This window comes from Camelus dromedarius, chromosome 20 (genome assembly GCF_036321535.1).
Source record: "Camelus dromedarius isolate mCamDro1 chromosome 20, mCamDro1.pat, whole genome shotgun sequence".
Lineage (NCBI taxonomy): Eukaryota > Metazoa > Chordata > Mammalia > Artiodactyla > Camelidae > Camelus > Camelus dromedarius.
In genome coordinates this window covers 180,065-207,036 of record NC_087455.1, presented here as the reverse complement: position 1 = coordinate 207,036, position 26,972 = coordinate 180,065, and the positions used below count along the sequence as shown (strand labels likewise).

At 49.8% G+C, this 26,972-nt stretch overlaps 2 protein-coding genes across 8 annotated transcripts in view; one reads left to right on the top strand and one right to left on the bottom strand.

Annotated features, from left to right (window-relative positions):
- Positions 1 to 8,694, bottom strand: part of ARHGAP39 (Rho GTPase activating protein 39) — a 78,104-nt gene extending 69,410 nt beyond the window's left edge. For all 7 annotated transcript variants that reach the window (XR_010376978.1, XM_064476674.1, XM_064476675.1 and 4 more), the window contains exon 1: positions 8,595 to 8,694. The gene's annotated coding sequence lies outside the window, so the exon portion shown is untranslated. The remainder of the gene's footprint in view (positions 1 to 8,594) is intronic.
- Positions 8,695 to 22,225: 13,531 nt separating this feature from the next.
- On the top strand, positions 22,226 to 25,676 carry COMMD5 (COMM domain containing 5). The gene is made up of 2 exons (XM_031439943.2): positions 22,226 to 22,384; positions 23,495 to 25,676. The coding sequence occupies exon 2, from the start codon at positions 23,551 to 23,553 to the stop codon at positions 24,223 to 24,225; it is 675 nt and encodes a 224-aa protein (XP_031295803.1). The 5' UTR covers positions 22,226 to 22,384; positions 23,495 to 23,550; the 3' UTR covers positions 24,226 to 25,676.
- The last annotated feature ends 1,296 nt before the right edge of the window (positions 25,677 to 26,972 follow it).

Here is a 26,972-nt window from a genome sequence, read left to right as displayed (position 1 = left end):
GTATGCACCCAAAAGAAATGAAAACAAACACTTATTTACGAATATGTACCAAGAGCAGCAGCATCCACAGTAGCCAAAAAGTAGAAACAATTCAAACTATCCATCAACAGAAGAATGGATAAACCAAGTGAGGCACAGTCACACCCAGGAGCACTGCTCAGTCACACAAAGGAGAGGAACTCTTCTTTGTGCCGCAACACCATGCTGAGGAGCAGGACGGCAGCACCTGCGACCGGTACCTGGGCTGCTGGCCACAACACGCCTCCCATCACCCTGCACATCCAGCCCATCAAGCCCCATCGGCCCCACATCTCTGCAGACCCCTCAGCCTGGGCCCACGTTTGTGCACCTGAATCCATTTCCTGACTTCCTTCTCCTCCAGTTCACTCCAGACAGGACAGCCACGGCTGCTTCACAGAGATGATCCTTTGATAGCTCCCACAGTGGGCGGGTCTAGGGGCTGCCCGTCTCCTTCCCTGCCCTGGGCTCCGACCCCGCAGGCCCTGCCGCCCCCGGGCTGCCACAGGGGCTGACTGGCCTCCCCACTCTCCACTGCTCCTCAGGCCTGACCTCACTCCCACAGGACAGCACCCTAGGTCTGTCCTCACAGCCCCAGCCCCACCCTTCAACTGCACATCCACTCTCTGCACCCAACTCTAAGCTTCTGGAAGCAGGGGCCTCACCTCTGCACTACCACTCAGCACCACTGCCCTGCACCCCATGAAATGAATGACCAGGAAGACACGACCACCTGACCCACTGCAGCGATGCTGCCACTGGCAGAGTTCATCCTCACACTGGAGACCCTGACCACCCAGGTGTCTCCTGCTCAGGAAGAAGCTTGCCGTGTGGCCAAGCATTGAGGTCCCGCTTCTCCCAAGGCCCGGAGGCCCTCACATACCCAGAGCTTGTCAACTCCAGCTTGTAAGCTCCCAACTTTGGTTAAAAATGTTAGAATGATGGAGGGTGCGCTCTGGTGTCTTCTGGAAAGGAAGGAGGCGGGTAAAGCTAGAGCTAGAAGAGACGCCTGCCAAACCTCTCCCTGGGCCCACCTGCACACGGAGGATGGCAGGTGGGCCTCCAGGTGACAGAGGCATCCCTTGAGGAGGCTGCCCAAGCTCTTGGCTTTGTGGTGCGCTCCCACCCCCCGCTGACCTGGCCTCACGGACGCCCAGCCACAAAGCGCAGCTGGCCACGCCCACACCCCAAGCTGCTTTCTGCCTCTGTGGCCACCTCCACCGGGGGCACGGGGCTCCCTTGCCAGGTTAACACCCAGAAGGCGTGGCCAGATGCCCTCCTTCTAGGCAAGACTCTCCCTCCTCTGGAGAGGCTACCTGAACTATGTACCCCTGTGCTAGGCTAGCAGCCCCCCAAAGGTCTCCCTGAGGGCCCATGCACGCCTCCCCCACTGTTACCCACGTGAGGTTATCACAGTCCTCTGGTGTGTGAGGTCCGGTATGTCTCTGCCTCTGGGCACCCGACTAGCAAGTGGCTGACACACAGCAGGTGACAGGAGAGACCAGGAGCGCAGGATGGCCGTGCGGGCCTGGCAAACACAGAACCAGACCTCAAACCCTGCCAAACCAACGGAGAAGGGCTCTACCCCTGAGCGACACCCATCGTGGGCCCCAGCGGCCTTGGGCAGGAAGGCCCACTCTGCCCCAAGACAGCCGTCTGTGGCTTCTACACGTCCCTGCAAATGAGGGACTCTGAGATCCACAGTGTTACCCCCTCTGGCTTTTAGGAACCAGAGGCTACTTCTCGGGCTCAGATTCGGAAGAAATAGTAACAGTACAGCTGAATCCTGAATACAAAATAAAAGGCCAACACCACCAAAATTAAACAGAAACACAGTATCTAGAGTCCAGAAACTGCCACCTTTATCAGTGACACCTGCAGTTGGCTACACAAACAACACTAAGCCCATAGGTGGGAGATTTACTGCTCCTATTTCACACGATCTGAACTGTGAGGAAGGGCAGGCTGGCCTCCAGAGAAATCCCCAGAAGCGCATGAAGGGACGGTAACAGAAACCACTAGCACTGTCCCAGGGTGATGATATTCCTGTAAACCTTGGCCCGTGAAGGTTAGCGCTGGGGCCTCCAAGACACTGCAGGAAAGGACCAAGAGAAGCAGCAGAACAGACAAAGGTGTATAGCCAAGAAGGAAAAAGGGCTGGAGCAGCAGGGCCAGCCGACGGACTCCCACACCTGAGCCCCTGCACCGGGGTGACTACTCACCCTCCCACCGACTGCACTCAGATGTCCTGTCTTCACCAGTCTGCAAGAGGACAGGAAACATGCTCTGCCAACCTGGCTCTTGATGTCAAAATCAATTTTCCAAAACCTTATACGTGTATAACATTTAGTAATTTACTCTGAAATTCAGTCACGCTTCAGCTAGAAACACCCCTGGAAAATGAACAGGATCGATACTGTCTCACCCACAGGAGGCTCGGCTGTTACATGTCTTTCTGACGTATCTGTGATCAGTCAGGCCCCTCACGGACTGAGTCCCCACGCTGGGAACCATGTGCATCAGCTGCACCAGCGGCTCAGAGACTGACCAGGGGGCCACCATCCTGCCCCCAGACTTCCCACACAAGCCCAGGACGGAGCCAACACGAAGGTTCTGGGCACCTCGTAGGAGTGCTGAAAAATTCTAGTCATTCTTACTTTCCACAGCTTTACTGAGATATAATTCACATATCACACAATTTACCCATTTAAAGTGTACAATTTTAGAACAGTTTAGTATATTTACAGATATGCATATCTTTAGCACAGTCAATCTGAGAATATTTTCTTACCCAAAAAGGAACCCTGTGTCCCTTTGTTGTCACCCCCAGCCCCTGGCAACCACCAATCTACCTTCCGTTTCTCTGGATTTGCCTACTCTGGGCATTTCATATAAATGAAACCAAACAACATATGGACGTTCGTATCAGCATAATGTTCCAAGATTCATCCACGTTGTAGCATGAATCAGTACTTATTGCCAAATAATACTCCACTGTGTGGACAGACCACAGTTTGTCCATTCATCTGCTGACAGACATTTGGGCTGTTTCCCCATTTTTGCTGTTATGAATAATGCTGCTATGAACTTTTGTGTACAAGTTTTAGTGTGCATATGTTTTTTTAAGTCACTCTCACCCATAAGAACACATGAAAGGTGAGCCAATTTCCAACCGAGAAACTGCAACATACTGTTTAAAATATAGATAGATAAATAACTGGGAGAAACGTATGACCAAAAAAAGTACAGAGTTAAAGACATTAAGAAACAAAAGCATAACCTGATCTAACAGAATAAACAGTGATTAAAGAGAGGCCTTCTTGAGGGGCGTGCCCCGCAGGCATGACTGCACGGTGCTCTACCAGCAGCCTGGTCTGTAACTGCACAAAATACGCTGCTCACCAACAGGTGCTGGTTACATAGATTACAGCACCTCCACACAGCCAGACAGGACACAGTCATGACAACAAATGAACTGGAATATGTACTGATTCGGGGTGACTTCTCAAACACATTTAGTTAAAAAGGCAAGATTAAGAAACTTTTTTTTAAAAGAAAAGAGTAGAAAAAAAAATACATACACGCTTGCTTGCATGGTTACAAAGTAGCTCCAGAAGGGGCCACAGGAGGTGCCTCCAGGGAAACAGGCTCCTGGAGGCCGAGAAAAGGGAAGGAGGCGACAGGCAGGTGACAGATTCACTGTGCACCCTCTATACTTTTAAACCCTGAATGTATTATCTAGTTAAAAATTTTTAAACTTTTTAGGGAGCAAAAATAGAGAAACTCTGAGAATTAAAGACATTTATGCTTAGGAAAGCCTTGAGTAGTTGGAAGCAGCCGACGTGGGGCAATCCAGTGAAGGAGTCACTCCTGCTGCAGTGTCAGCCTCTAGGGCACCAGGGCGACTCCCCCCAGGTCCACCTGTCTCTGCTGATGTTAATACACAGAGCAAATGTTGCAAGAGACACTGACAACACAAACGAGTCTGCTGCCCCAGGACTTCCCAGTGCAGAAGGGAGATAACCTGAGGCAGCGCAGAGCCCTATGCCTGGTTAAGGGAAGGATCAGGGCCCCAGCAAGGGTCAGAGGAGCTGGAGGCACCACTCGAGCTCTGCTTATTTTAGGGAGGAGGGAATGCAGGCAGGGTTTGGCCGGGTAGCGCCCTGCTGGCGTCACCAGAGAGCAGGATTCGAGTTGGGCACACAGGCCATGGACAGCAGTCTAGGAGGCACGGGGAGCCAGGGAGGAGTGCAGGCCAGGGGAGTGACTGGCAGGCATGCTCTGGCCTGCTCCTCAGCCTGGCACACTGGCCCTGGCTTCATGCACTCGATGCTAGCTGCACCAGCTCCTAGTTGGGACAACCAAAATGTCTCCGGACAACTCACCCTAGGGTAAGAACCACTGTTCAGCACACATCAGCTGGGCAGCTGTGTGGGAAGCGGAGGGGAGGGAGCCCACCCAGGAGGCACAGCCACAATGCAGACAGGACACGGCACAGGCCCTGCTGACAGAGGGAGGGTGGATTTGTTAACTACTCAGGAGGAACCACAAGCCGGACACAGGGCAACAAGCTGTGTGTGTGTGGGGCGAACAGGGCACCAAGCTTCTAGGTACCACACAGCAGATGACGTCCCAAAGCACCAAAGGACCAGAGTGGAAGTGAGGACGGCTGCAGGGTCTGAGAAGACTGAAGGGCTTCTGCCCAGGAGACAGGCAGGTTCCAGGGCCCAAGACTGAGGGCAGCGTGGCTGGCACATTTGCCCCAGGTAAGCCTGCCCAGGGAGAGCACCAAACAGGCTCGCCTTCTCTCCTGGGTGGTCACAGCATTGTCTCCAGCTACTTGGCTGCCCTCCCTGTATGAGAGCCGTACATCATACAGCTGCCTGTGGCCGGGGACTTGCTGCTCCCCCCATCCCTAGGCTGGGCCACATGACCTGCTTTGGCCACGGAACCTGAGTCGCCAGTTCTAAGCTGAAGCTCCAGCAGACACTGAGTTTCTGCCACTCTCTTGCCATGAGAATAGCGTGTCTCCAACAAGGGCACATCTTGAGCCCAAGGATGACAGCTCTCAGGGGAGAGCCACAAGCAAACGAAGTGTGAGCAAGAAACCACCTCCATCGAGGCACTGAGCCCATCGCAGAGGAGGCTGCCCTGCAGATTCTCTGCCTCAGACTTCTCCCATCTCCAGCCCGTCCCACACATTATTACCAGGGCTTCCCTGCTCACAGCACTGAAGTGGCTCCCTGTTAGCCAGAGAACTAAAACTTAGTCCTCAACCTGAACTCAGACCTTCACAGTATAACCCTGATTTCCTCCATCCCTTACACAACCTTCAACCCCTACAAACCACATATAACCCACCTTGTCTTTGCTGCAAAACCTCAGACACCTCTGCCTGTGATGCTGCAGTGTCCTTGCTCCTCCCCATGCACCTCCTACAGGCTCAGCTCAAAAGCCACCTCTTCCTTGAAGCCTTCCCTCACACTGCAGCCCCTACAATCCTTTTGCCTCTGAACTTCAAGAACAAACTTTCTCTGTAAATGAGCCAGACAGTAAATTATCCAGGGTTCGTGGGCCATAAAGCCTCTGTTGCAACTAGTTAATTCTGTCAAAGCAGCCACAGATACAAAAATAAACAACGGTGGCTGTATTTCAATAAAACTTTACTTACACAGACAGGCACGGGTCTATCAGTGGCTGTAGCTTATAGATCCTTGTCTGGAACACTGCTTGCAGCCCTGAGATTTGAGCACGGCAGAAGGGGAGTGAGCCAGGACTGCAGGCTCAGGTGAGGAGCTTCCTCTCAGCAGGGTGGGACAGTGTGGCTGGAGGATGGGGTCAGAAATGACCTCGGGGAGCAGGGCAGAGTGGCCAGACAGCATCAAGGGCAAGTCCCAGAGGCAGATGGAAGGTACGGTGAGGCAGGTACAGGAGGCAGCAGAGACAGCCGACAACTGAGGGTGCAGACTTTACCAGGGGGACCAAGAAAGGTAACAGGAGAAGGGACCTGGAGGCAGGTGGACAATCCAGTTCAGCTCTGCCAGCAGATGTCTCCCAGGCCCCCCGCTGCCTGCGTGGCTGCACCAGGCTATGCTTCTGAGACAGGACACCCACAAAGCTAACTTTGAGAGGGAACAGATAAGACCCACAAAAACTGACCAAATGGGCCAGTGAACAGGCACAGCAAAGGAATTTTTCTAGTAAAACTAGATATTTCACTATGAGAACATATTACACGAACATTTTTTCAAAAGCACCCAAAAAACAGGTAGAAGGTTAACAAGACACTGTATTCACTGTTACTACGTTGTTCAAGGACAGCGCCCCCCAGCACACATGCAGGAGAGAAGGCTGGGATGGACATTTTTAAATCTATCTTTAGATATTTTAAAATTTGCTCACAGAAGCTGTTTCATTACCATTTGTACTGAACTTTAAATGTTCTCAACCCCACAAATGCCAAAGACTCTCCTTAAAACGGAAGGGTTTCTTCTAGTTTTTGTGTCACACAGATAAAGGGGATGAGATGTATTATCTGGGGTAAGTCTAATATACTTTCCTTAGATCTGAGAAAGAGAACTATCTCCTTGGAAAATATGGTGAATTTTTCTACTTTGTTCTGAAGCAAGTTAAGTTATTCCTTCCAATAGCTTAGCAAGACAGAATGTTACAGCACTGGTCATTTCAAGTTCCCTTTCTGTTTCTAATGCCCTCACTGTCACTTAGTTTGTTAATAAATTATCTTTTCTATTACAAGAATAACACTGTACATAACAACGTCTTTGGTATTAATTCAAGTAGAGAATCACCCAAGAACTGTTTTACATCTCATTTCTGTCAACAGCAGTCCTCCCTACTCAAGAGGACGAGAAGGACTGCAAGATTCTAGACTGGTTCATTAGAAGCTTGCTTTTTCTAAAAGTATTTTTTAAAAACAGTTCTTTATGATAATTTTTCAATTAAGCACATGAGACTTGTTCCTTGTTTTCCTTTATGAAGACTTGTTTCTCCAAATATGACCTCAGTTTGTGTAAGAAAAGGAAGCCACAGACTTCAAGTCAGTGTCAGAGTAAGACAGGACAGCTGAAGAACCAACCACCCAGGAAGTGCGCCCTGGAAAACAGATCTCGGCAGTGATTAACAGCTCCTGACTTTTCTCAACACTGACCAAGCACCAGGCACAGTTAATTCAGAGTCCCTGCATCCACCCAGGAAGCCAACGTTATTGGTGTTCCCATTTCACAGACGAAGAACCAAAGGCAGAGTACAAAGGCAGTAAATAGAAGAGTCACGACTCAAAGGCAGGCAGTCTGGCTCCAGAACCTGCCCGCTTCTCCACTCTGTTTTCCAGCCTCTGGGCAAGACAACTGACTACACAAAGTGCAGGCAGGAAGACCTGGGACCTCTGCTCACTCCCGCAGGGCGCATTTGCGGGTCACGGAGTCTGCGCCAGACTGCTTTATGGAATGAGTCTCCTTACTGCTTTACAGTCACACCTCCTATCAAATCTCCTTCCCTTCCCCGAGCGAGGAGAAACACACCTTGCTCATTGTGAAAGGGGAGCCGCTGACCGGGAACCACCTGCTGTTTACAGAGGCACCCAGGATGTACAGGGCTCAATTCCCCTCACTGGCTTCAATGACAAATCTCCTACTGTCTACACCAGGGGAGGAACACGAAGCCTTGCAACTGTAGGTTTCTGTAGAGGTCACAAGAGGTTTGCTTAAACCCTACGACACTGAAGAGGGTGGAGGGGCGCCGCATTTTTGCTGAAGGCTGCGCAGCGCCCACAGCAGCTGCTGGTGGGAGCAGCATGTAACACACCCACAGCTGCTGCGGCCTCGCAGCCAGCTGCACGTTTTAAAATAAAAGACGCCCTGACCCCCAAGATGCTCACAGCCTGCCTTGATCTCGGCCCTCGCACGGAATACTGCTTCCACCCACACCAATCCCGCAACCAGGAGGCAACCGAGGGAATTTCAGCTCCGGGAGGGCGACCAGGAAGGAAAGGCGGGGACGCCCCAGCCCGCCTCGCTGCAGAAGCCAGATCGGCAGGGCCGGGGCCCGCAGCCGAAAGGGAACACACGCGTCCCGACTTTCCGAGCCCTGACAAAGCCGGCCCGGTCCCTCACCGCCCCGACTGCGCCCCAGTAACCGCGCCGAAGCCCCGCGCCGACGCCCCGCACTCAGGCCCGGCACTCCACTCACGCCCACCCTAGGCCGGGCACGCGCACCCCCGGGCCGGGCGCACACACTCGTACCCCCGCCTCAGGCACACTCACCGACAGCCACGCCGGGCCGCGTACACGCACTCACACACCCCCAGGCCGGACCCCACACCCACCTCACACCTTGGCCCCCGCGGCCTGGGCCCCTCGCGCCCCCGCCCAGCCGGGCCGCCACACCCAGCCCCCGCCCCTCCTTAGCCCGGCCGCCGCCCGTCTCGGCTCCTCGGTCTCTGGGGACCCGTATCCTCGCTGGCCGAGCCGGGGGCCTCTGCGAGGGCGGGCGGGGGCCGCAGCGCCGGCCTCTCCGCCATCTTCCAGGCCCGCACCGCCCACCGCCCGCGCTCTCACCAGCCGGCTGCGCGCGAGCCGCGCCGCCACAGCCCCTCATCTCGACCCGCACGCCGCGCGCGCGCTGCTCGCGGCCCTGCGGCCGCCGCCTCTGCCGCCGCCGCCGCGGCCGGGTCGCTGCTCGCCCTCCGCCGCCGCGGCCGCCGGCCCAGTGCGCCGCGGGCGCGCGTCCTCCCGTCACCAGCGCAACCCCCCGCCTCCGGCCCCGCCCCCGCACCGCGCCGCCCAGCCGCCAGGGGGCTCTGCCGCTGGCCTCGTGCGCCTGCGCCGGCGCGCGGCGTGCCGGGAGTCTGCTGCGAGGTCAGGCTGGCTCCGCCCACAAGGTGGGCGTGGAGCCTAACACGGTCCACTGGAGTTCCCGCTAAGCGGCGGGCGGAGGGAGGTGTCGTCCCTGCCCAGGTCACCCGGGCGCGGGATGGCTGGGCGGAGGGGGGCACCCCTCCCAGGTCACCCGAAGCCCTCCCTCTGGCCCCGCAGTCTGAACGGGGACGATCTTGTCTTATCTGAGCGCTCCTGAGATTCTTCGATCCCCTTCGGCTGCAGTGCATTTGACATTTCGACCGTGTCAGTGTGGATTTTACCTTACTGGTTGGGTTTTACCTTACTCACACGTGTTGGGCTTCCTGAATCTGAGATTTCACTCTTCCTTGATTCTGGAAGGTTATCAGTCATTGTCTCTTTTTTGTTGTTGTTTTTTCATTGTCTCTTAAAATGTGGGCTCTCCGTTCTTCCTGTGGTTCTCCCCATGGAGCTGTTAGATAAACTGGATGGTCTGTATCCTCTGTATCCCGTTTCCTTCCTATCCTTTTGCTCTGTCTTAACTCTTAATAATTGCTCAATTCAGCTATACTGTTGTTGTCTCTAGCATTTTCTACTCTGCGTTTAGCCTGTTCTTCAGGCTTTTTAAAATTATTATTACCCATACAATATTCATCTCCAGATTTGTAGTATTTGACTTCCATTTGGATAGCTAATCAGCCTGAAACCCGCACAACAGAACGCAGAAGCCCACACCACTGTGGCCGCAGCCTGGATCTCCCTCACCACAAGAAATTGCAAAGTGCTAAAGGCTCAGTTTCAAGTCCTCAGTTGGGGTCCACTTCCCGTCGGGCACTTGCTCCTTCAGCACCTGGCTGCTGCGATGCCTCTGCCTCCTGTGGCTCTCTGATGGGACTCGTCCTGACACCACACGTCCACACACACGGACACCAAGTCCCTGCCCTACCATCTTTAGCTCCCTCTCCACTGTACACACCCGAGGAAGCCCAGTCTGGGTGAACTCTACCATTCTCCTCCCCCAGGGGCACAAGGCTGGCTAACTTCATTTTAAACTTAGAAGGAGCACTTCACACTCCTTGGCAATCTCGTGGTTTTTCTCCAGAGGGTGAGTCTCCCCTCTCCAAAGTGAGCGTGGGAATTTCTCAGGCCTCCCTAATTGAGATGAGACCAAATGAGACCAAATGAGATGAGACCAAAACTCTTTATCACCAACCCCAAAGGCACACCTACACCCACCCCTGCCTTCTCCCAGTCTCACCTGCAAAGCTCAGCGTTGCCAGTCACTGTTGAACTCTTCCTGGGACCACTTCCCAATACCAGGTGATAAAGAGGGGAGGAGATACAACCATTTTTTTCATTCACTCACTTCACCTACAGTCACCTGGGGCCTCTATCCCTGCCTCTTGCCCCGCACCTTGTGCTCTTTCCCCTGATTCTCCAAACTGCCTGCCCTGTACCGCACTGCCCCTGGGGTCCGAGTGCTGGGGGTGGTGGGGACATAGGCGATTAAGAGGGGAATCCAGGGCAGAACCCCACTCTGCCACTTATGGCCCTGAGACCTGGGAAGGCCCCTCCTCTCAGTGTCAGTCTGAGTTAGGGACCCTGAATGTTAAGAAATGAGAAGGTGACAGCACCTCTGCTGTCCCCTCCCATCCTCTGGCCTGCTCTCCCCGAGTCCACTTCTGGCCAGAACCCCCTTGCTTTTCCTCCCAGCTCTCCTCTGGGCATGTTCAAACCCACAGAAAAGTTGCCAGAGCAGCCCAGTAAGCAGCACCGGTCCTTCACGAGCTCCTGGAGGGGCTGCCATTCTGCCACTTTTGCTGGGTCTCTATGTATAATTACTTCTGTTGCCAGAAGAGTGAGTTGAAAGTAATTTGTAGGCATCAAGACGCTCACCCCTAAGTGCCTCAGCCTATCTCCTAAAAGCAAGTTCTCACTTGACCACTAAACCATATCACACCTGAGAAAATTACAATAATTACAGGTCCACATAATTCGCATATCTCCAGTTGTCCCTAAAATCTCTTTAACAGTGTGTTTTTAAATCCAAGAACTTATCGAGGATGGCAGTTGGAATTGAGTGTGTCTCTTTAGGTTCTTTTAATCTGGAATAGTCTTCCTGCTTTTTTGTTTGTTATTTATGGCATCAATTTTTGTGACTGGCTATGTGCTTCCGTCTGTCTTCCAGCATCCCCATGTCCTGGGTGTGATCTGAAGCCCGCATGGTTGACATGCCCCAGCCTTCACGCGCAGGTTGTTCAGAGCCATGGACTCAGCTCTTGGGCAGTCGTTGCTTAAGGTGGAGATAAGCAGGTGGCCTTTGTAAAGGTGTGTTCCCAACACACACACCCCCCCCCCCCCCCCGTCAAAACGACTGCAGCAGAGAGAGACCAGGAATGTACGAAATTAGAGAGAAGTTTGACTCTGGGCACAAAGCCTGTTGCATCTTAGAGGGACATACCAGGAGAGAGCGCTGGTCAACAGAGGTTACATGGCAGAGGCTTTCCACGCGATTCAGCCCAGAGTGGACACCAGACATGTCAAGCTCCATGGGTTTGATGTACGTGGGAAATCTTTCAGCAGGAACTTAACACCCTATTCAGCATCAGAGGAGTCATGCCCTGTGGCTGCATAGAATGTGGGGGAAATTAGTCAAGACTCAGTCCTTACACAGCTCCAAGAAATACACAGCAAAAAGAAGCCCCGTGTATATAATGACTGGCCAGGGCTTTGGGGAGATATCAAAACCTGTTAAACATCAGAGAATTCACACTGGAGGAAACCTTATAGGTGTAACAAGTGTGGCAAGGCTTCTAGTGGGAATTCAACCCTTATTAAACACCAGCTGATACACACTGGAGAGAAACTCTATCCACATAACTAATGTGAAAAGGCCGTAATTAGAAAATCTCATTAAACATCAGAGAAATCTTACAGGAGAGAAACCTTTTGAATGTGTGGGAAAAGCTTCTGTCAGCTGTCACACTTAATTCACCATCAGAGATGCATTCTGGAGAGAAGCCCTCTATGTGCAATGACTGTGGAAAAGGCTTTGGCCAAACATCAGACCTGTCTGATCATCAAAGTACACACACTGGAGAGAAACCTCGTGTGTGTCCTGTGTTCTGAGGAGGCTGCACTCAATTCACCACCACGAACACAAACTAGAGAGGTGCCTTGTGAAGGCAATGAGTGTTGGAAATCCTTCAGTCAGAGTGGACACTTACTTGACATCAATCATGCCCGCTGTGGCGTCTCTGTGAATTAGATGGACGTGGCAGGCCCAGTGTGGGTTGGCCTCGCAGACTCTACCTCACAGTTGCTGCTGGAGCAGATCCTTTCACTTCACACATAAGGAGGAAGCGTCTGCCTGGGACACAGTGTCTGACAGTCCTCACTGGAGACAGCCCTATGGTGCAGTGAATGTTGGGAAAGCCTTTAGCTGGAGCTCACATCTCATCAGCAACTGGGTGGTTCACGTGGGGTGTAATGGGTAAGAAAGGCTTTGGTGTGTTGTGGGCAGAGGGGACATTCTGGGTGCCTGCCCTTGTCAGCCGCTCCCTGTTGAACAGTGCTCCCCGCCCCGTTCTTGCTGTGGGTGGCCCTGCTCTGTGGGTGGCTTGGTGCCCTTAAACCAGAGTGTGGGTGGAGGCAAAAGCAGAGGTATTCCTGGCTGTAGGGGAAGCCACTGATGGGGCCGGATCCCAAACAGTTGAAGAGTAAAACATGCAGAGAGAAGCAGATGGAGAAACATCCTCAAGATGGGTTCACAGAAGACGGCAAGATTGCTGGAGTTAGTGCCAGGTCCCTGGAGCTGCTTTTTCACCTGAACAGTGAGGAGCAGTGACTCAGTTCTTCATGAAAGACCTGTGTTTCCGACATCTTTGTACTAAGTTTCTTAAATCTGAAAGCACGTGGAAGGGTGAGCCAGCCTCCGGCGGCACAGTCCTGCAGAGAGCCGGCTGTAGCAAAGGCTTCCTTCTAAAATCCGGAAAAGAGTGCTTGTTTGTAGGTCACACCCCCCAAAGTAACTAATGACAATGATACACACGGTAAGAGTGTTAAGGCAGAAAACAGAGGCTAGAAAGCCATCGTGAACTTCACACTGTAGGTAAAACGGAACAGTCGGTTGTTTATACAAAATGGCTGGTGAAGAGTCTCTGGCTTTTTCCACAATGGGTTCGCTCTGAGAACACAGGCATTGTGAAAACCACCACTAAGTCTAAGCCAAAATGGGAAAGGAAAAGATATATCCACATGGCTGTCTGCTCTCCAGCCGGCGTGAGATGGAGGACCCTAGGGAGGACCTCTGACCCAATCCAAGGGGAAAGGAGGAAGGGCCTCAGAGAAGACCAGCTGTGAAGTTCTTCTGCCCAGACCTCTTTCGGACTGAGCCACGCACACCTTAGTCTTCAGAGGAGTCCGGGTGTGCAGGCGATGGCTTCACATTCCCAGGCCCCGGCGGAAGAAGCAAGCTGTCGCCTCACACATGTCAAAAGGGAGAGGAAAGGGGCGTTTCTGAGTCTTGTCCTCAATTCCTGGCTCCTCGCAGGGAGAGGGAGATGGAGCAGTTGTCAGGTCCTTCCTTGGGTCACTGACGGGGGCCTGGCTCCCTTCCACTGACACATCCTGCTTGGGTACCACAGGAGTGCGGCGGAGGTGGGCCAAGGACAGGAAGGCTTGAAGGAGGACTGAACCTGCCTTGAAGACAGTGGGATAATGGTGATGGCACAAGGTGATAGAAGCCAAGAAACAATGTAGTAAGAGGCCTGTTTCCCAGATGCAGGTGAGATGGGGTGTGACTCGGGGCAGGGCCTGGCCCTCGGGGCCTCCTGGGGGTGTGGGCTCTGTCCCAGAGGCCGTGGACCACGTTTCTGAGAAGGAATGAGGCGTGTCAAGGAGGGCATCAGAGTTCACCCTCAGCCCGCCTAGGATGAGGACTATGGTGGGGCTCAGTCCTGCAATCCTCAGGGCTCACCGTCATCCAGGCATAACATGGAGTCTTCTCTGTTCCTCAGATTATAAATCAGTTTCTCGATCACCCAAACCTCAGGCTCCATTTCCTTCACGTGGGACTTGAAGGTGGAGAAGCTCTCAAGCAGGCTGTGGCTGAGTGGGGCCCCTGTGGTCAGGGACATAGGTTACAGCAGGGAGCCTGTCCAGAGACAAGCTGGCCAGCCCAAGTCTGCCTCTCAGCTTTGCCCACGTGCTGAGATGCTCCTGCACTTCAGGGAGTGGACACAGAAGACCAGAGAGCCAGGGCACAGGTGGACCCGCTGAGGGCGTGTCCAGCATTAGCGGCACCGTGTTGCCTCCAGGGTCACACCGCTCTTTGAACACAAGATTCAAGGGAAGCTGGGGGGAGGGGGCAGGGAACCGCAACATGGGAGGTGGGTGCTAGGAGCCAAACTTTAGTAGCTCCAAGCACCGAAAGCCACTGTTTCCATCTCCACAGTAGGACCAGATGATAAGTGTGGTCAGTGCCCTCGGCAGTCCAGCCCCGGCTCTCCTGGACAGGGCCTGGATGGTGTCTGCACACTTTTGGATTTCTGTCCATTTTCTTTCCTCTGAGGCTTGGAGTCTAGGCTGAATGGCCATTTTCTCTGACGTTCTCTAATGGGTGATCAGGTTTCTGCTAAGTTAAAATCACGACCTCTGCCCTCTTGGGCAGCAAGCTCAGGACTGATGACACTTAGAGTGACTCCAGACTATCCAGCGACACACCTACAGCCACTGTCCTCCCAGAGGGCCCACCACACCCACTGTGAGTGCCTGGGGGGATGCAAAGAGCCTGGGTTTGGGGTGGGACAGTCGGTTCTGAGGTCACTTCTTATGTGGCTGTAGATGCACGTGCAACCCCCACCCTTAGTTCTCTCACACGGTGACGTGAATACCCACCTAGTGTGTGCAGGGTACGCAGCAGGTTCTTGGGGAATGGCAGATACAGATTGTGCTATACACCACATTTGACACAACATTATAAACTGACTACACTTCAGTAAAAGATAAATTAAAAAAATAAATCAGAAAAAGGACAAATAACCAAAATGAAAAAGGAGCCATCAACACACAAACTATAAACATATGATAAAAAGATAATTTGAACACATTTATGCCTCAAATTTTGAACATTGAGATGAAATGTATAAATATACAATTTACCATAACTGGCCCAAGAAAAGGTTTACTACATAATCCTAAAAGTATTAAAGAAATTGACTCACTAATTAAAAACCTCTCCTCAGAGAAAATGCCAAGCCCAGTGGCTTCACCAACTTGTACTAAACGTGGGAGGAAGAAACAGCACCTTGCATGTGTTTTCAGTACAAGTTGGTTTATGCTGTGTGTATTGTTTGAGAACATGACTTTTCACTGTAACAGAGCATGGACTTCCAATTATGTACAGACAGACCTCAGTTTACTGTGCTTCACAGGTGCTGTGTTTTTAACAAATTGGAGGCTTGTGGCAGCCCCCTGTTGTCAGATGATGATTAGCATTTTTTTATCAATAAAGTATTTGTAAATAACATGATTTTCACATGCACTGGGAAACCAGAAAATGTGTGACTCGCTTTATTTGCTTTACTGCAGTGGTTTGGAGCCAAACCCACAATTTCTCTGAGGTTGCATGTACTCTTCTGCTATGCAGTTTTAGTGGCAGAACGGTGTTCCAGTCTATGAATAGTCTGTAACTGGTTTGAACGATCCTCTATTCTTTTGACATTTGGGTTGTTTCTTGTTCCCCCTAGTATATAGAATTCTTCAGTGAGTGTCATAGTTGTCGTTTTTTGGTGCATATGACTGTCTACTTAGAATAAATTCCTAGAAGAATACTTTTAGGGGCAAAAGGTAATGTAACATATCTATTCTTTTGGCACGTATTTCCAACTTTCCCTCTAAAAAGTCATATTTCTTTATTTCCCACCAATAATAAAAGACAGTGGTTGCTTCTCCAATTGTCACAGGGTGTTATTATTTTTTAAGTATTTAGAATAAAGTCTGAAGTTCTGGAGGTTTTTGTAGTACTTTCATGATCTGTTTTCTGCCCCAGACTGTCACTCTCTTCTGGTACTTGCTGCTCCATCCACAGTGAGATTCTTTTAATTCTTGAACTTGGTTGGTTCAGTTACATGTCACATCCCATCTTGTGCTGCCCCACTAACTGCATCAACTTCCCTGAACATCACAGCCTTCCAGAGGGCTCTTTGACCGTGTGGACTAGCTTGGAGCCGATGACGGGTTTTCACGTATTTCCATACAGTTTCCATGTCACATAGTTTTTTATCCTTTTTAATAACTTACTTGCTTAATTGTCTATCTACCTTAATACAACATAAGCTTCATGAGGTCATAGATGGTGTTTATCTTCCTGTTATATCCTTACCTAGCACATGCTTGGCTTTCTAAATATTTGTTCGATGGATTAATTTGCCAATTTGATAGGTGAAAAATAGCAAGTTGTTTTAATTCCCCCTTTTTGGTTACTAATGACCTTAAGTATTTTTACCCTATTGATTGGCCATCTTTACTTCTGAGCTCTGCCTATCACCTGTTTTTCTTTTTTCTTTATTTTTGGTTTTCTTTTCCTTTTGGGGGGGGAGGGTAATTGGGTTTGTTTGTTTGTTTGTTTATTTGTTTGTTTAATGAGAGTACTGGGGATTAAACCCAGGACCTTGTGCACGCTGGTGGTATGCGCTCTGCCACTGAGCAGTACCCTCCCCCATCAACCATTTTTCTATTGGAGTATCTACCTTTTGAGTAACAACTTATAGGAGCTTTTAACACATTATGGATGTTATTCCACACTCCGGTCAAAATAGCCATGCTTCCCAAGGCTGTTCAGACCGAATCTCTCTTCAGCCAGTAAAGGCATGTGTGCTCTCAAAGAGATATATTGTTTATTTGTTAATATTCAGTACGCTTACACTTAAAATCTGTACCTTTCACTTAGATAACATTAACCTTCCAAACTATAAAGAAATACTCATCTCCAATTAACGATACACATATATTTAAAAGAAGTGAACAGATGTCTGTATTTACTTTGAAAAGCAACAACAAATTAAGTGGATTACTGGTCAGATAGGGACAGGTAAACGTGATAATCAAGCACAATAAAATGTTGGAGGCAGGATCCAGGTGGTGCATATACTGATGTTCACTATAAAATTCTTCCAACTTTGCCATATGCTTGAAAGTTTCATAATAAGATGTTGGGGGAAAAGTGCTGCATAAAATCTAGAGAATCCAGACCTACATATGATGGACAGGTCATAGAAAATTCTAGAGAACACAGACCTGTGTGTGATTGACAGTTCAGTGTGCATGGTACCTCTGCCAGCATAGATCAAATGAGGTCCTATAACAAGAGTGAATCAGTGTAAAAAGAATGAAATCATATAGAGTATGAGGGAGGGTACAGCTCAGTGGTAGAGCACGTGCTTAGCATGCACAAGGTCCTCCTCTAAAAATAGATATATAAACCACCTCCTCCCAGCAAACAAGAAAAAAGAAAAAAAAAGAAATCATACAGAGTATGTTCTTGACCACAATAAAATTAAATTACAAATTAATAATAATTAGACATCTATGAAAACATCAACTATATGCAGATTAAACAACACATGTCTAAATAGTCACTGGGTCAAAGAAGAAGTCACAAGAAAAATTCATCAATATTTTGAGCTAAATAATAATGAAAATATAACATTAAAATTTGTGGGATGCATCTAAAGCTGTGCTTAGAGGGAAATTTATAACTTTTAATGCCTGTGAGAAGAAATATCTCAAATCAATGATGAAAACGTCTACCTTTAGAAACTAAAGGCTTGATGTAACCAATTTTGAATGTGTACAAATTTAGGGTATGTTATTCATGAGGGCCTTTCTAAATAAACTACTAGAAGGTAAATTCCACACAACCAAGAGACGATGGAGAAAACTTTGGTGAAAGGACTGGGGTAAACAACTAATACACGTAGTGAAAGTTCATATCTTAGAGGACACCAAAAATTCACAATGGAGAAAAGCCATATACATTAGTAAGTGTTTGAAAGCCTTCATTTGTAGCTCACACCTTACTCAACAGCAGGTAATTCATAGTGGAGAGAAACCTTATGGGTGCACTGAATGTGGGAAAGCCTTCAGTCTTAAATCACAGCTTAACACCAGAGAACTCCCACTGGAAAGAAACCACTTAAGTGTGAAGAATGTGAGAAATTCTTTAGTCAAAAGGCACACTGAACTCAGCATCACAGAAATCGTTCAGGAGAAAAACCTTAGAGCTATAATGAATGTAGAAAAACCTTCAGCTAGGAATCCCAACTTATTCTACATCAAAGAATACTGGAGAGAGAAGCCCTGTGAGGGCAGCAAATGTGGAAAAGCCTGGAAACTGAGGGATTTAAGGGCTCTGTGTCAGACACGCCTATAACTCAGGAAATTACAAGAGTTTTAGGAGCTTTGGGCCAGGACTCAGAGTCAAACATTAAATATTAGCAGGAACTGGGGGCAGAGACACACACATACGTGCATATACTTTCTCATTAGGAAAACTGGATATCCACATGCAAAGGAATGAAACTGGACCCTTATGTCATACACAAAACTCAACTTAAGATAGATGAAAGATTAGTGGGATTGCATTCAATCAAAAGCTTCTGCACAGCAAAGGAAACAATCAATAAAAAGGCAACGAATGGAATGGGGGAAATATTTGCAAATCATATACTTGATAAGAGATTAATATCCAAAATATATAAGGAATTCATACAGCTCAACAGCAAAACAAAACAACCAAAAAACTCCAATAACTCAATTTTAAAATGGGCAAAGGACCTGAATAGACATTTCTCCAAAGAAAACTTGCAAATGGGCAACAGGTATATGAAATATCACTAATTATCTGGGAAATGCAAATCAAACCCACAAATCCCACACTCGTTACAGTGGCTATTATTAAAAACAAACAGACAGGGGGTGGGTATAGCTCAGTGGTAAAACAGATGTTTAGCGTGCAAAAGGTCCTGGGTTCAATCCCCAGTACCGCCACTAAAAACAAACAAACAGACAGACAAAAACAGCTAACAAGTGTGGAGGAAAGGGAACCCTTGTGCACTGTTGGTGGGGATGTAATCTGGTGCAGCCACCGTGGAGAACAGTATGGAGCTTTCTCAGAAACTAAAAATAGGACTACCACATGATTTAGCAATCCCACTTCTGGATGTTTTACCCAAAGGAACTGAAAGCAGGATCTTGAAGAAATATCTGCACTGCTGATCCTTTCCCAGGCTGAGCTTTCTCCTTCTAGGCAGAGAGGTTCTGATGGACCCACAGTCCAGGCACAAGAGTCCCTGATGCTGAGATTCATTGTAGCACTGGTTACAGTAGCCAGGGCATGGAAACAATGTAAAAGTCTACCAACCAATGAGTAGACAAAGAAAATGCCATTACAAATATTGTTTATGTACAAATATAAATATATATTTTAAATACACACACACACACACACACACATATATGCAATGGAATGTTATTTGGTCATAAAAAAGAAGCAAATCCTGCCATTTGTGACAACATGGTTGCCCCTAGAAGATTGTAGGACACTGGACACAAGATAAATGAGTTCCAGACATCTGTCATACCATGTACATGCCTGTACATAACACCACTGTGCTGTGTATTTAGAGTTTGCTAAGAGGGTAGAACTTATAAATATTCTTCACACACACAAATAATAATAAAAGGCAGGAGGAAACTTTGGGAGTGACAGATTTATTTATTTAGGGTGGTGGTGATGGTTTTATGGCTGTATACTTATCCCCAAACTCATCAAGTTGTATATATCAAATATGTACAGCTTTTTACATATCATATATCAATAAAGTGATGTAAGAATAATAGTTGTAATAAATGCTGAGCCACTGAATTTAAAAATAGGCAAAATATTTTAACAATCTCCTGACAAAGATTCATGAATGTCCAATAAGCACATGAAAAAATGCTCATCACTAGTAATCAGGGAAATGAAAACCAAAACCACAGTGAAATATCACTACACACTCACCAGGAGATAAATTTAAAAAGCCTGACAGCTCCAAATCTTGGCCGGGAATGTGGAGCACCTGAAACTCTTTTGAATCTTTTGATGAGAATATAAAATGGTACAACTACTCTGAAAAAAAGTCATGTACTTCCTCAAAAAACTAAACATACACCTGTCATGACAAGAAAGTTCATTCCTAACCATTTAACTAAGAGAAATGAAAACATGCACAGAAAAGATTTGTACCTGAAAGTTCATAGCAGTTCTGTTTACAATAGTTAAAATATCTCAGGTGTCCACAAAAGAGCCACGTGACAGACTGCAGTGCGTCTGACCTGCTCTACTGTAAAGTGGAATGGATTTTTACTAGCAGGCAGCAGCACGGATGGGTCACAGAAACATGGTGAGTGAGAGAAGCTTTACCTGAAAGACTGTATACCGTATGTCATCGTTTATGTGAAATTCCATAAAAGCCAAAACTAACCTGTAGTGGAAACAATCTCTGAAGGGTTCTGGGAAGGAGTGGGGGGTTGACTGAACCCAGAGCTGTGAGAGCACCAGGGACTCAGATAGGGGATGATTCTTTCCCAGGCTGAGCTTTCTCATTCTAGGCAGAGAGGTTCTGATGGACCCACAGTCCAGGCACAAGAGTCCCTGATGCTGAGATCCTCTGAACCACCACCTTCTCAAACAGGGGACACTGGAACAGATGCCTGAAGAAGGACCAGCCACCTTGGCCTGTGTGCTCACCAGGCCTTCTCTGTACCTGCACCTGCTGGTGCTTTGCCCTCTTCCTTGCCTTAGCTGGACATTTCATATAAACTGAATCACACAGCACATTCCATGTAAACGAATCACACAGAATGTGGTCTTTTGCATCTGTCTTCTTTCACTCAGCACAGCGTTCTGAAAGTTCATCCATGTTCTAGCCAGTAGTTCATCCCTTGTTACTGCTGACTGTTATTCCACTGAATGGATACAGCCCAACACACTTATGGGTTCACCAGCTGATGTGTATTTGGGTTTTTCCATTTTTGGTTACTATGAATAATGTTGCTAAGAACAACTTTGTGCAAGATTTTGTGTGAACATATTTACATTGTTCTTGTGCATATAAGCAGATATGGAATTGCTTGGTCATATAAATATTTTAACTTAAAAAATTTTTTTCATTGTATAGCTGAATTACAATGTTGTGTTTCTGCTACACAGCAAAATGATTCAGTTACACATATATTCTTTTTCATATTCTTTTCCTTTATGATCTGTCGCAAGGTATTGAATATAGTTCCCTGTGCTATACAGTAGGACTTTGTTTAAATACTTCTAACTTTTTCAGGTACTGCACAACTCTTCTCTAGGGTACGATACCACTTTCCATTCCCACCAACAGTGTAGAAGGGTTTCATTTTGTTCCCGTCCTCTCCAACACTTAATTTGTCTGTGTTTGGGCTGCTATAACAAAATACCATAGTTTGGGTGGCTTATGCACAACAGACATTTATTTCTCACAGTTCTGAAAGCTGAAAGTCTGAGCTCAGGGTGCCAGGTGGTGGGGTTCTGGGAAAGGACCTCTTCCAGGTTGCAGTCAGTTGACTTCTGGTGTGTCCTCACAGAGCGCAGAGATAGTCAGCTCTGTGGCCACTTCTTAAGCGGCACGAATCCCATTCATGAGGGCTCCTCCTCCCCACCTAAGTACCTTCCAGAGGCCCCGTCTCCAAATACCATCACACTGAGATTAGAGTCTCAACATATTAACAGGGCGGGGGGGCGGACACAAACATCCAGCCCATCGCGTCGTCTTTTTCATTTAGCACCATTCCAGTGGTGTGCGCCGGCAGCTCCGTGAGGCTCCCATTTGCCTTTCCTTAATGACCAGCAAAGCCATTTGATATCTTCCTCCCCTTGCTCATTCGGTTCACTGGGTTGCCTGCTTCTTTTCACTCAATTCTTAAAGTACCGCCTGGCTGAGATAAAGGCACATCCCATACACTTCACCCACTCAAAGCGCCCAACGGAGACACCAAGAGCGCTCACAGCGGAGCAGGCATCCCGCCCCGCCCCGCCCCCTCCTCGGCCCCGGCCCCGCCCCTTCTCGGCCCCGCCCCGGCCCCGCCCCAGCCCCTCTTCGGCCCGGCCCCCACCCAACCCGACCTCGGCTTCCTCTTCGGCCCCGGACCCGCCCCGCCCCGCCCCGCCACGCCCGCGGCCCGGCGGAGATCCGCGCTTGGTGGGTTCACGCCGGGCGCCGGTCCCCCTCGCGGAGGATGACGGGAAATGAGGTTTCCCCCCCCCCCCAGCTCCGCCCCCCTTAAGAACAACCCGGAGGCTTAGGCCCCGCCCCTCGGGCCGCGGGTGGCAGAAGGCGGCTCCTCCCGCCGTCCCGGAGGTGCCCGGAAGTGGTTCTGGGTCGCCTCCGGGACCAGGCCGCGCGCGCCGCCGCTCTCCGCTCGGGACCGCGTGCCAGGTGCGTGGGCGGCTACCTGGGCGCGGGGGTGGGTCGCCGTCGCGGGCCACGCGGCGGACCTGGACTGGTCGCGTGGCCGCCGGACGCTCTGGAGTCAGGAGGCCTGTCCGCGAGAGCCGGTGGCCGGTGGGCACTGACCGCGGCCGGGGCGCGGAGGCTCGGGCGTGCGTGGGTGGCCGCCTCGGGGCGCTCCTTCCTCCCCGCCCGGGAGGCCGCATGCTGGCCTCCGGGGCGGGGCAGAGGCCGGGCGTCAGGCGGCCAGGCAGTGGAAGGCTGCTGCGCTGATACTAGCCAGGCCCTGAGGGAAAACCCCGAGTTCTGGCAGTGCGTGGTCGCTGACAGCCAGGCGAGGGGCCCGGCCTTCCCGGGAGAGTGTGCTGCGATGAAGCGGTGGAGCGTTCCACCGTGCCCCGTCCCACCGCGCTGTGAGGACCGTGGGCCAGGGGGCGCCTTGGGGACAGGGCGGTGCACTCCCGCGTAAGCAGGTGTGTGAGGATCGCCTGAGACGTGCTGGGGTGTTGTGCAGCTTCTTCAGGTGGCATCGCAGCTCTTCCCTCAGATCCTGCTCCTAGCTCTGTTGCCACAGGTCCCTCAGCCCCTGCTGTCTGGGAGGCGCTGTCTGGTTCCCCCGTGCTTCTGAGTAGATAGGTCTGGGTTCCAGTCCTTGACGTGGGCAGTGGCTTTGACCTCGATTTCCTTGTTGGTAGGGTGAGAACAGTATCTGGCTCTTGCAGAGCCTGTGAGGGTTGGAGGTGGAGTAGTTGAGTGATCTGGGAGTGGTCAAGGCAGCAGCAGTGGCTGTTCTGACCTTGTGTTCTCTGGACCTTTCTTCTTCATTCTTCCATGATTTACTCGGAGAACTCATGCATGCTCTCCTGTTTCCTGGTCCTCTTCCTACTCTCCTCCACACCTCATCCTCCTTCCATGCGGATTCCTGCCTACCGCCCTTCCAGGGCCCCTCTGCCACCTGATTCCAGGGCACCTCACATCACACTGGCTGTCATCAGTGGTTCACACTGTCAGCATCTGGGAGGTGGAGACCACATCAGTCCTTATTCCCTGGCCCAAAGGACACGGGAGTTACTGGGCTTCTCTCTCATCCCCCTTCAGACAGTTGCAGCAGACACCTCCAGCCTGGGCTGACTGATTAAACAGCGGAAAGCAGAATGTCTGCGGTGGGTCCTGCGGCTCCATACCCGCATCACCCTGGTGACAGTCACAGTGGCCGGGTGAGTTTCCTGGGGGCTCAGCTGCCCCCAGAGGTGGCAGCAATGCCCCGGCTCCTGGGGGACCTGGACAGGGGCACATTCAGAAAGTTGCTGAAGCTGGTGGTTAGCAGCCTGCAGGGAGAAGACTGCCGCGAGGCTATGTGGCGCCTGGGGGCTGGTGCAGAACTATCTGAGAAGCGGCTGGGAGCGCTGATCGCTGGCACACACACCCTGGTCCAGCAGGCCCTCCGGCTGCCCCCAGCCAGCCTGAAGCCCGAAGCCTTCAAGAAGCAGCTCCAGGAGCTCTGCATCCCGCAAGACCTGGCTGTGGACTTGGCCAGTGTGGTGTTTGGGAGCCAGCGGCCTCTCCTTGACTCTGTGGCCAGGCGGCAGGGGGCCTGGTTGCCCCACGTTGCTGACTTCCGGTGGAGGGTGGACGTGGCGATCTCCACCAGCGCCCTGGCCCGCTCCCTGCAGCCCAGCGTCCTGATGCAGCTAGAGCTCTCGGATGGGTCAGCGCACCGCTTCGAGGTCCCCACAGCCAAGTTCCAGGAGCTGCGGTTTGGCGTTGCCCTTGTCCTGAAGGAGATGGCTGACCTAGAGAAGAGGTGCGAGCGCAGACTGCAGGACTGACCTCTGGCCAGCCCCTTTCCAGCCACCCCGGGACAGCTGGCTGACAGGTGTCTCCGGAGCAAAGCCCACCCTTCCTAGGAGACACTCCAGGGACAGTGTTTGAGTGGCATTCTCTAAGTGAAGGCAGCTATGTCTTTCCACCTTTTTTGGAAGTAAAGTAACTATTAAAAAAACATGTCTTACTGGTTAGGCGTTGAACTGCAGGCCCCCTCTCCAGCTATCAGTCGGTCCTCTTGCTGGGTAAGGGCACCCACTACTCCAGTGTGGCCGGGTCTTGTGCTCTGGCCTCAGTCTGGGGTCCAGGCCAAAGCCTTTGTAAGGACACGGAGGTTGCCTGGCCCCATGTAGCATCTTAGCTCTTGCGCATTTGCTTTTGTGAACTGTGTGTTTCAGTGAACATTTCACCCTCTGTCTGAAATCCCTGTCTGAAACCCTCCTCCTTAAGAAGCCAGCATTCTAGTGGGGAGGGGGAACATTATAATAATGCATAATAAAAAACAGCTGGCATGCTTGTTAGAGGGTGACGTTTTCATATCCTTTTTCACCATAAGTTACTGTAAGATAATGAATATGATTATTTGTGCTATACAGTATAAACTTGTTGTTTATGTATTTTATGTGTGCTACTTAGTATCTGCACCTCTGGAACTCCCAATTTATCCCTTCCTACCCTCTTCCACCCCGGTAACCGTAAGTTTGTTTTCTGTGTCTGTGAGTCTTTCTGTTTTGTGAATAAGTTCATTTGTCTTTTTGTTTGTTTGTTTAGATTCCACATATGAGTGATATCATATGGTATTTTTCTTTCTGTGGCTTACTTCACTTAGAATGATGATCTCCAGGTCCATCCATGTTGCTGCAAATGACATTTTATTCTTTTTATGGCTGAGTAGTTTTCCATTTCATACACACACACACCCACACACACACCCACAACTTCTTTATCCAGTCATCTGTTGATGGACATTTAGGTTGCTTCTGTGTCTTTGCTATTGTAAACAGTGCTGCTAAGAACATTGGGGTGCATCTATCTTTTTGAATTAAGTCTCCCTCTGTATATATGCCCAGGAGTGGGATTGCTGGATCATATGGTAAGTCTATTTTTAGTCTTTTGAGGAATCTCCATACTGTTTTCCATAATGGCTGCACCAAACTACATTCCCACCAACAGTGTAGGAGGGTTCCCTTTTCTCCACACCCTCCCCATTATTTATCATTTGTGGACTTTTGAATGCTGGCCATTCTGACTAGTAGGAGGTAATACCTCATTGTAGTTTTGATTTGTATTTCTCTGATACTTAGTGATGATGAGCAGTTTTTAATGTGCCTATTGGCCATTTGTATGTCTTCATTGGAGAATTGCTTGTTTGGGTCTTCTGCCCACTTTTGGATTGGATTGTTTGTTTTTTTATTATTAAGAGTTGTATGAGCTGTTTATATATTCTGGAAATTAAGCCCTTGTCAGTCTCATCTTTTGCAAATATTTTCTCCCATTCCGTAGGTTGTCTTTTTGCTTTGCTTATGGTTTCCTTTGCTGTGCAAAAGCTTGTAAGTTTAATTAGGCCCCATTTGTTTATTTTTGCTTTTATTTCTATTGCTTGGGTAGACTGCCCTAGGAGAACATTGCTAAGATTTATGTCAGAGAATGTTTTGCTTTTGTTTTCTTCTAAGAGGTTTATAGTGTCTTGTCTTATGATTAAGTCTTTAAGCCATTTTGAGTTTATTTTTGTGTGTGGTGTGAGGGAGTGTTCTAACTTCATTGATTTACATGCAGCTGTCCAGTTTCCCAACACCATTTGCTGAAGAGACTGTCTCTTTTCTGTTGTATATGCTTGCCTCCTTTGTCAAAGATTAATTGGCCAAAAGTTTGTGGGTTTATTTCTGGGCTCTCTACTCTGCTCCATTGATCCATATGGCTCTTTTTGGACCAATATCATGCTGTTTTGATTACTGTAGCTCTGTAGTATTGTCTGAAGTCTGGGAGGGTTATTCCTCCAGCTTCATTCTTTTTCTTCAGTAATGCTTTGGCAGTTCTGGGTCTTCTATGGTTCCATATAAATTTTAGGATTATTTGTTCTAATCCTGTGAAAAATGTCCTGGGTAATTTGATAGGGATTGCATTAGATCTGTGGATTGCTTTAGGCAGTATGGCCATTTTAACAATATTAATTCTTCTAGTCCAAGAACATGGGATATGGTCTGTCATTTTAAGATGGGTTGTAGGGCGGGCCTCCTTGAGGATGTGGTGTCTGAGCAAAGACCTGAAGGAAGTGAGGGAGCAGAGGGCCTGAGGACCGGGGGCTGGGCCGAGGGAACACCTGTGGTGCCCCAGCAGTGAGGAGGGGAGGGGAGGGCAGGGCACAGGGCAGGCCCCCAGGGCCTCTGTGGGAACTGTGGCTCAATTCTGAGAAATGAATGTGATGTGACAATTGTTTTTAAAGGATCATACTGGATGCTGTGTTGATAGCAGGGTGTAGGGCACCAGGGCGGGGACTGGGAGTCATGGAGAGGCTGTTGCCAGTGTGGAGCTGGCAGTAGCAGCAGAGAGGGGAGAGGGGCCTCTCCTGGGTGCCTCTAGGGTGGAGTCTCAGGCAGCTCCAACTGCTGTAACAAAATACCATAGTCTGAGTGGCGTAAACACAGAAATCTACTTCCTCATGGTTCTGGAGGCTGGATGTCTGAGATCAGGGTGCCAGCACAGTCAGGTCCTGGTGAGGCCTCTCTCCTAGCCTGCAGACATGCCTCAGTGC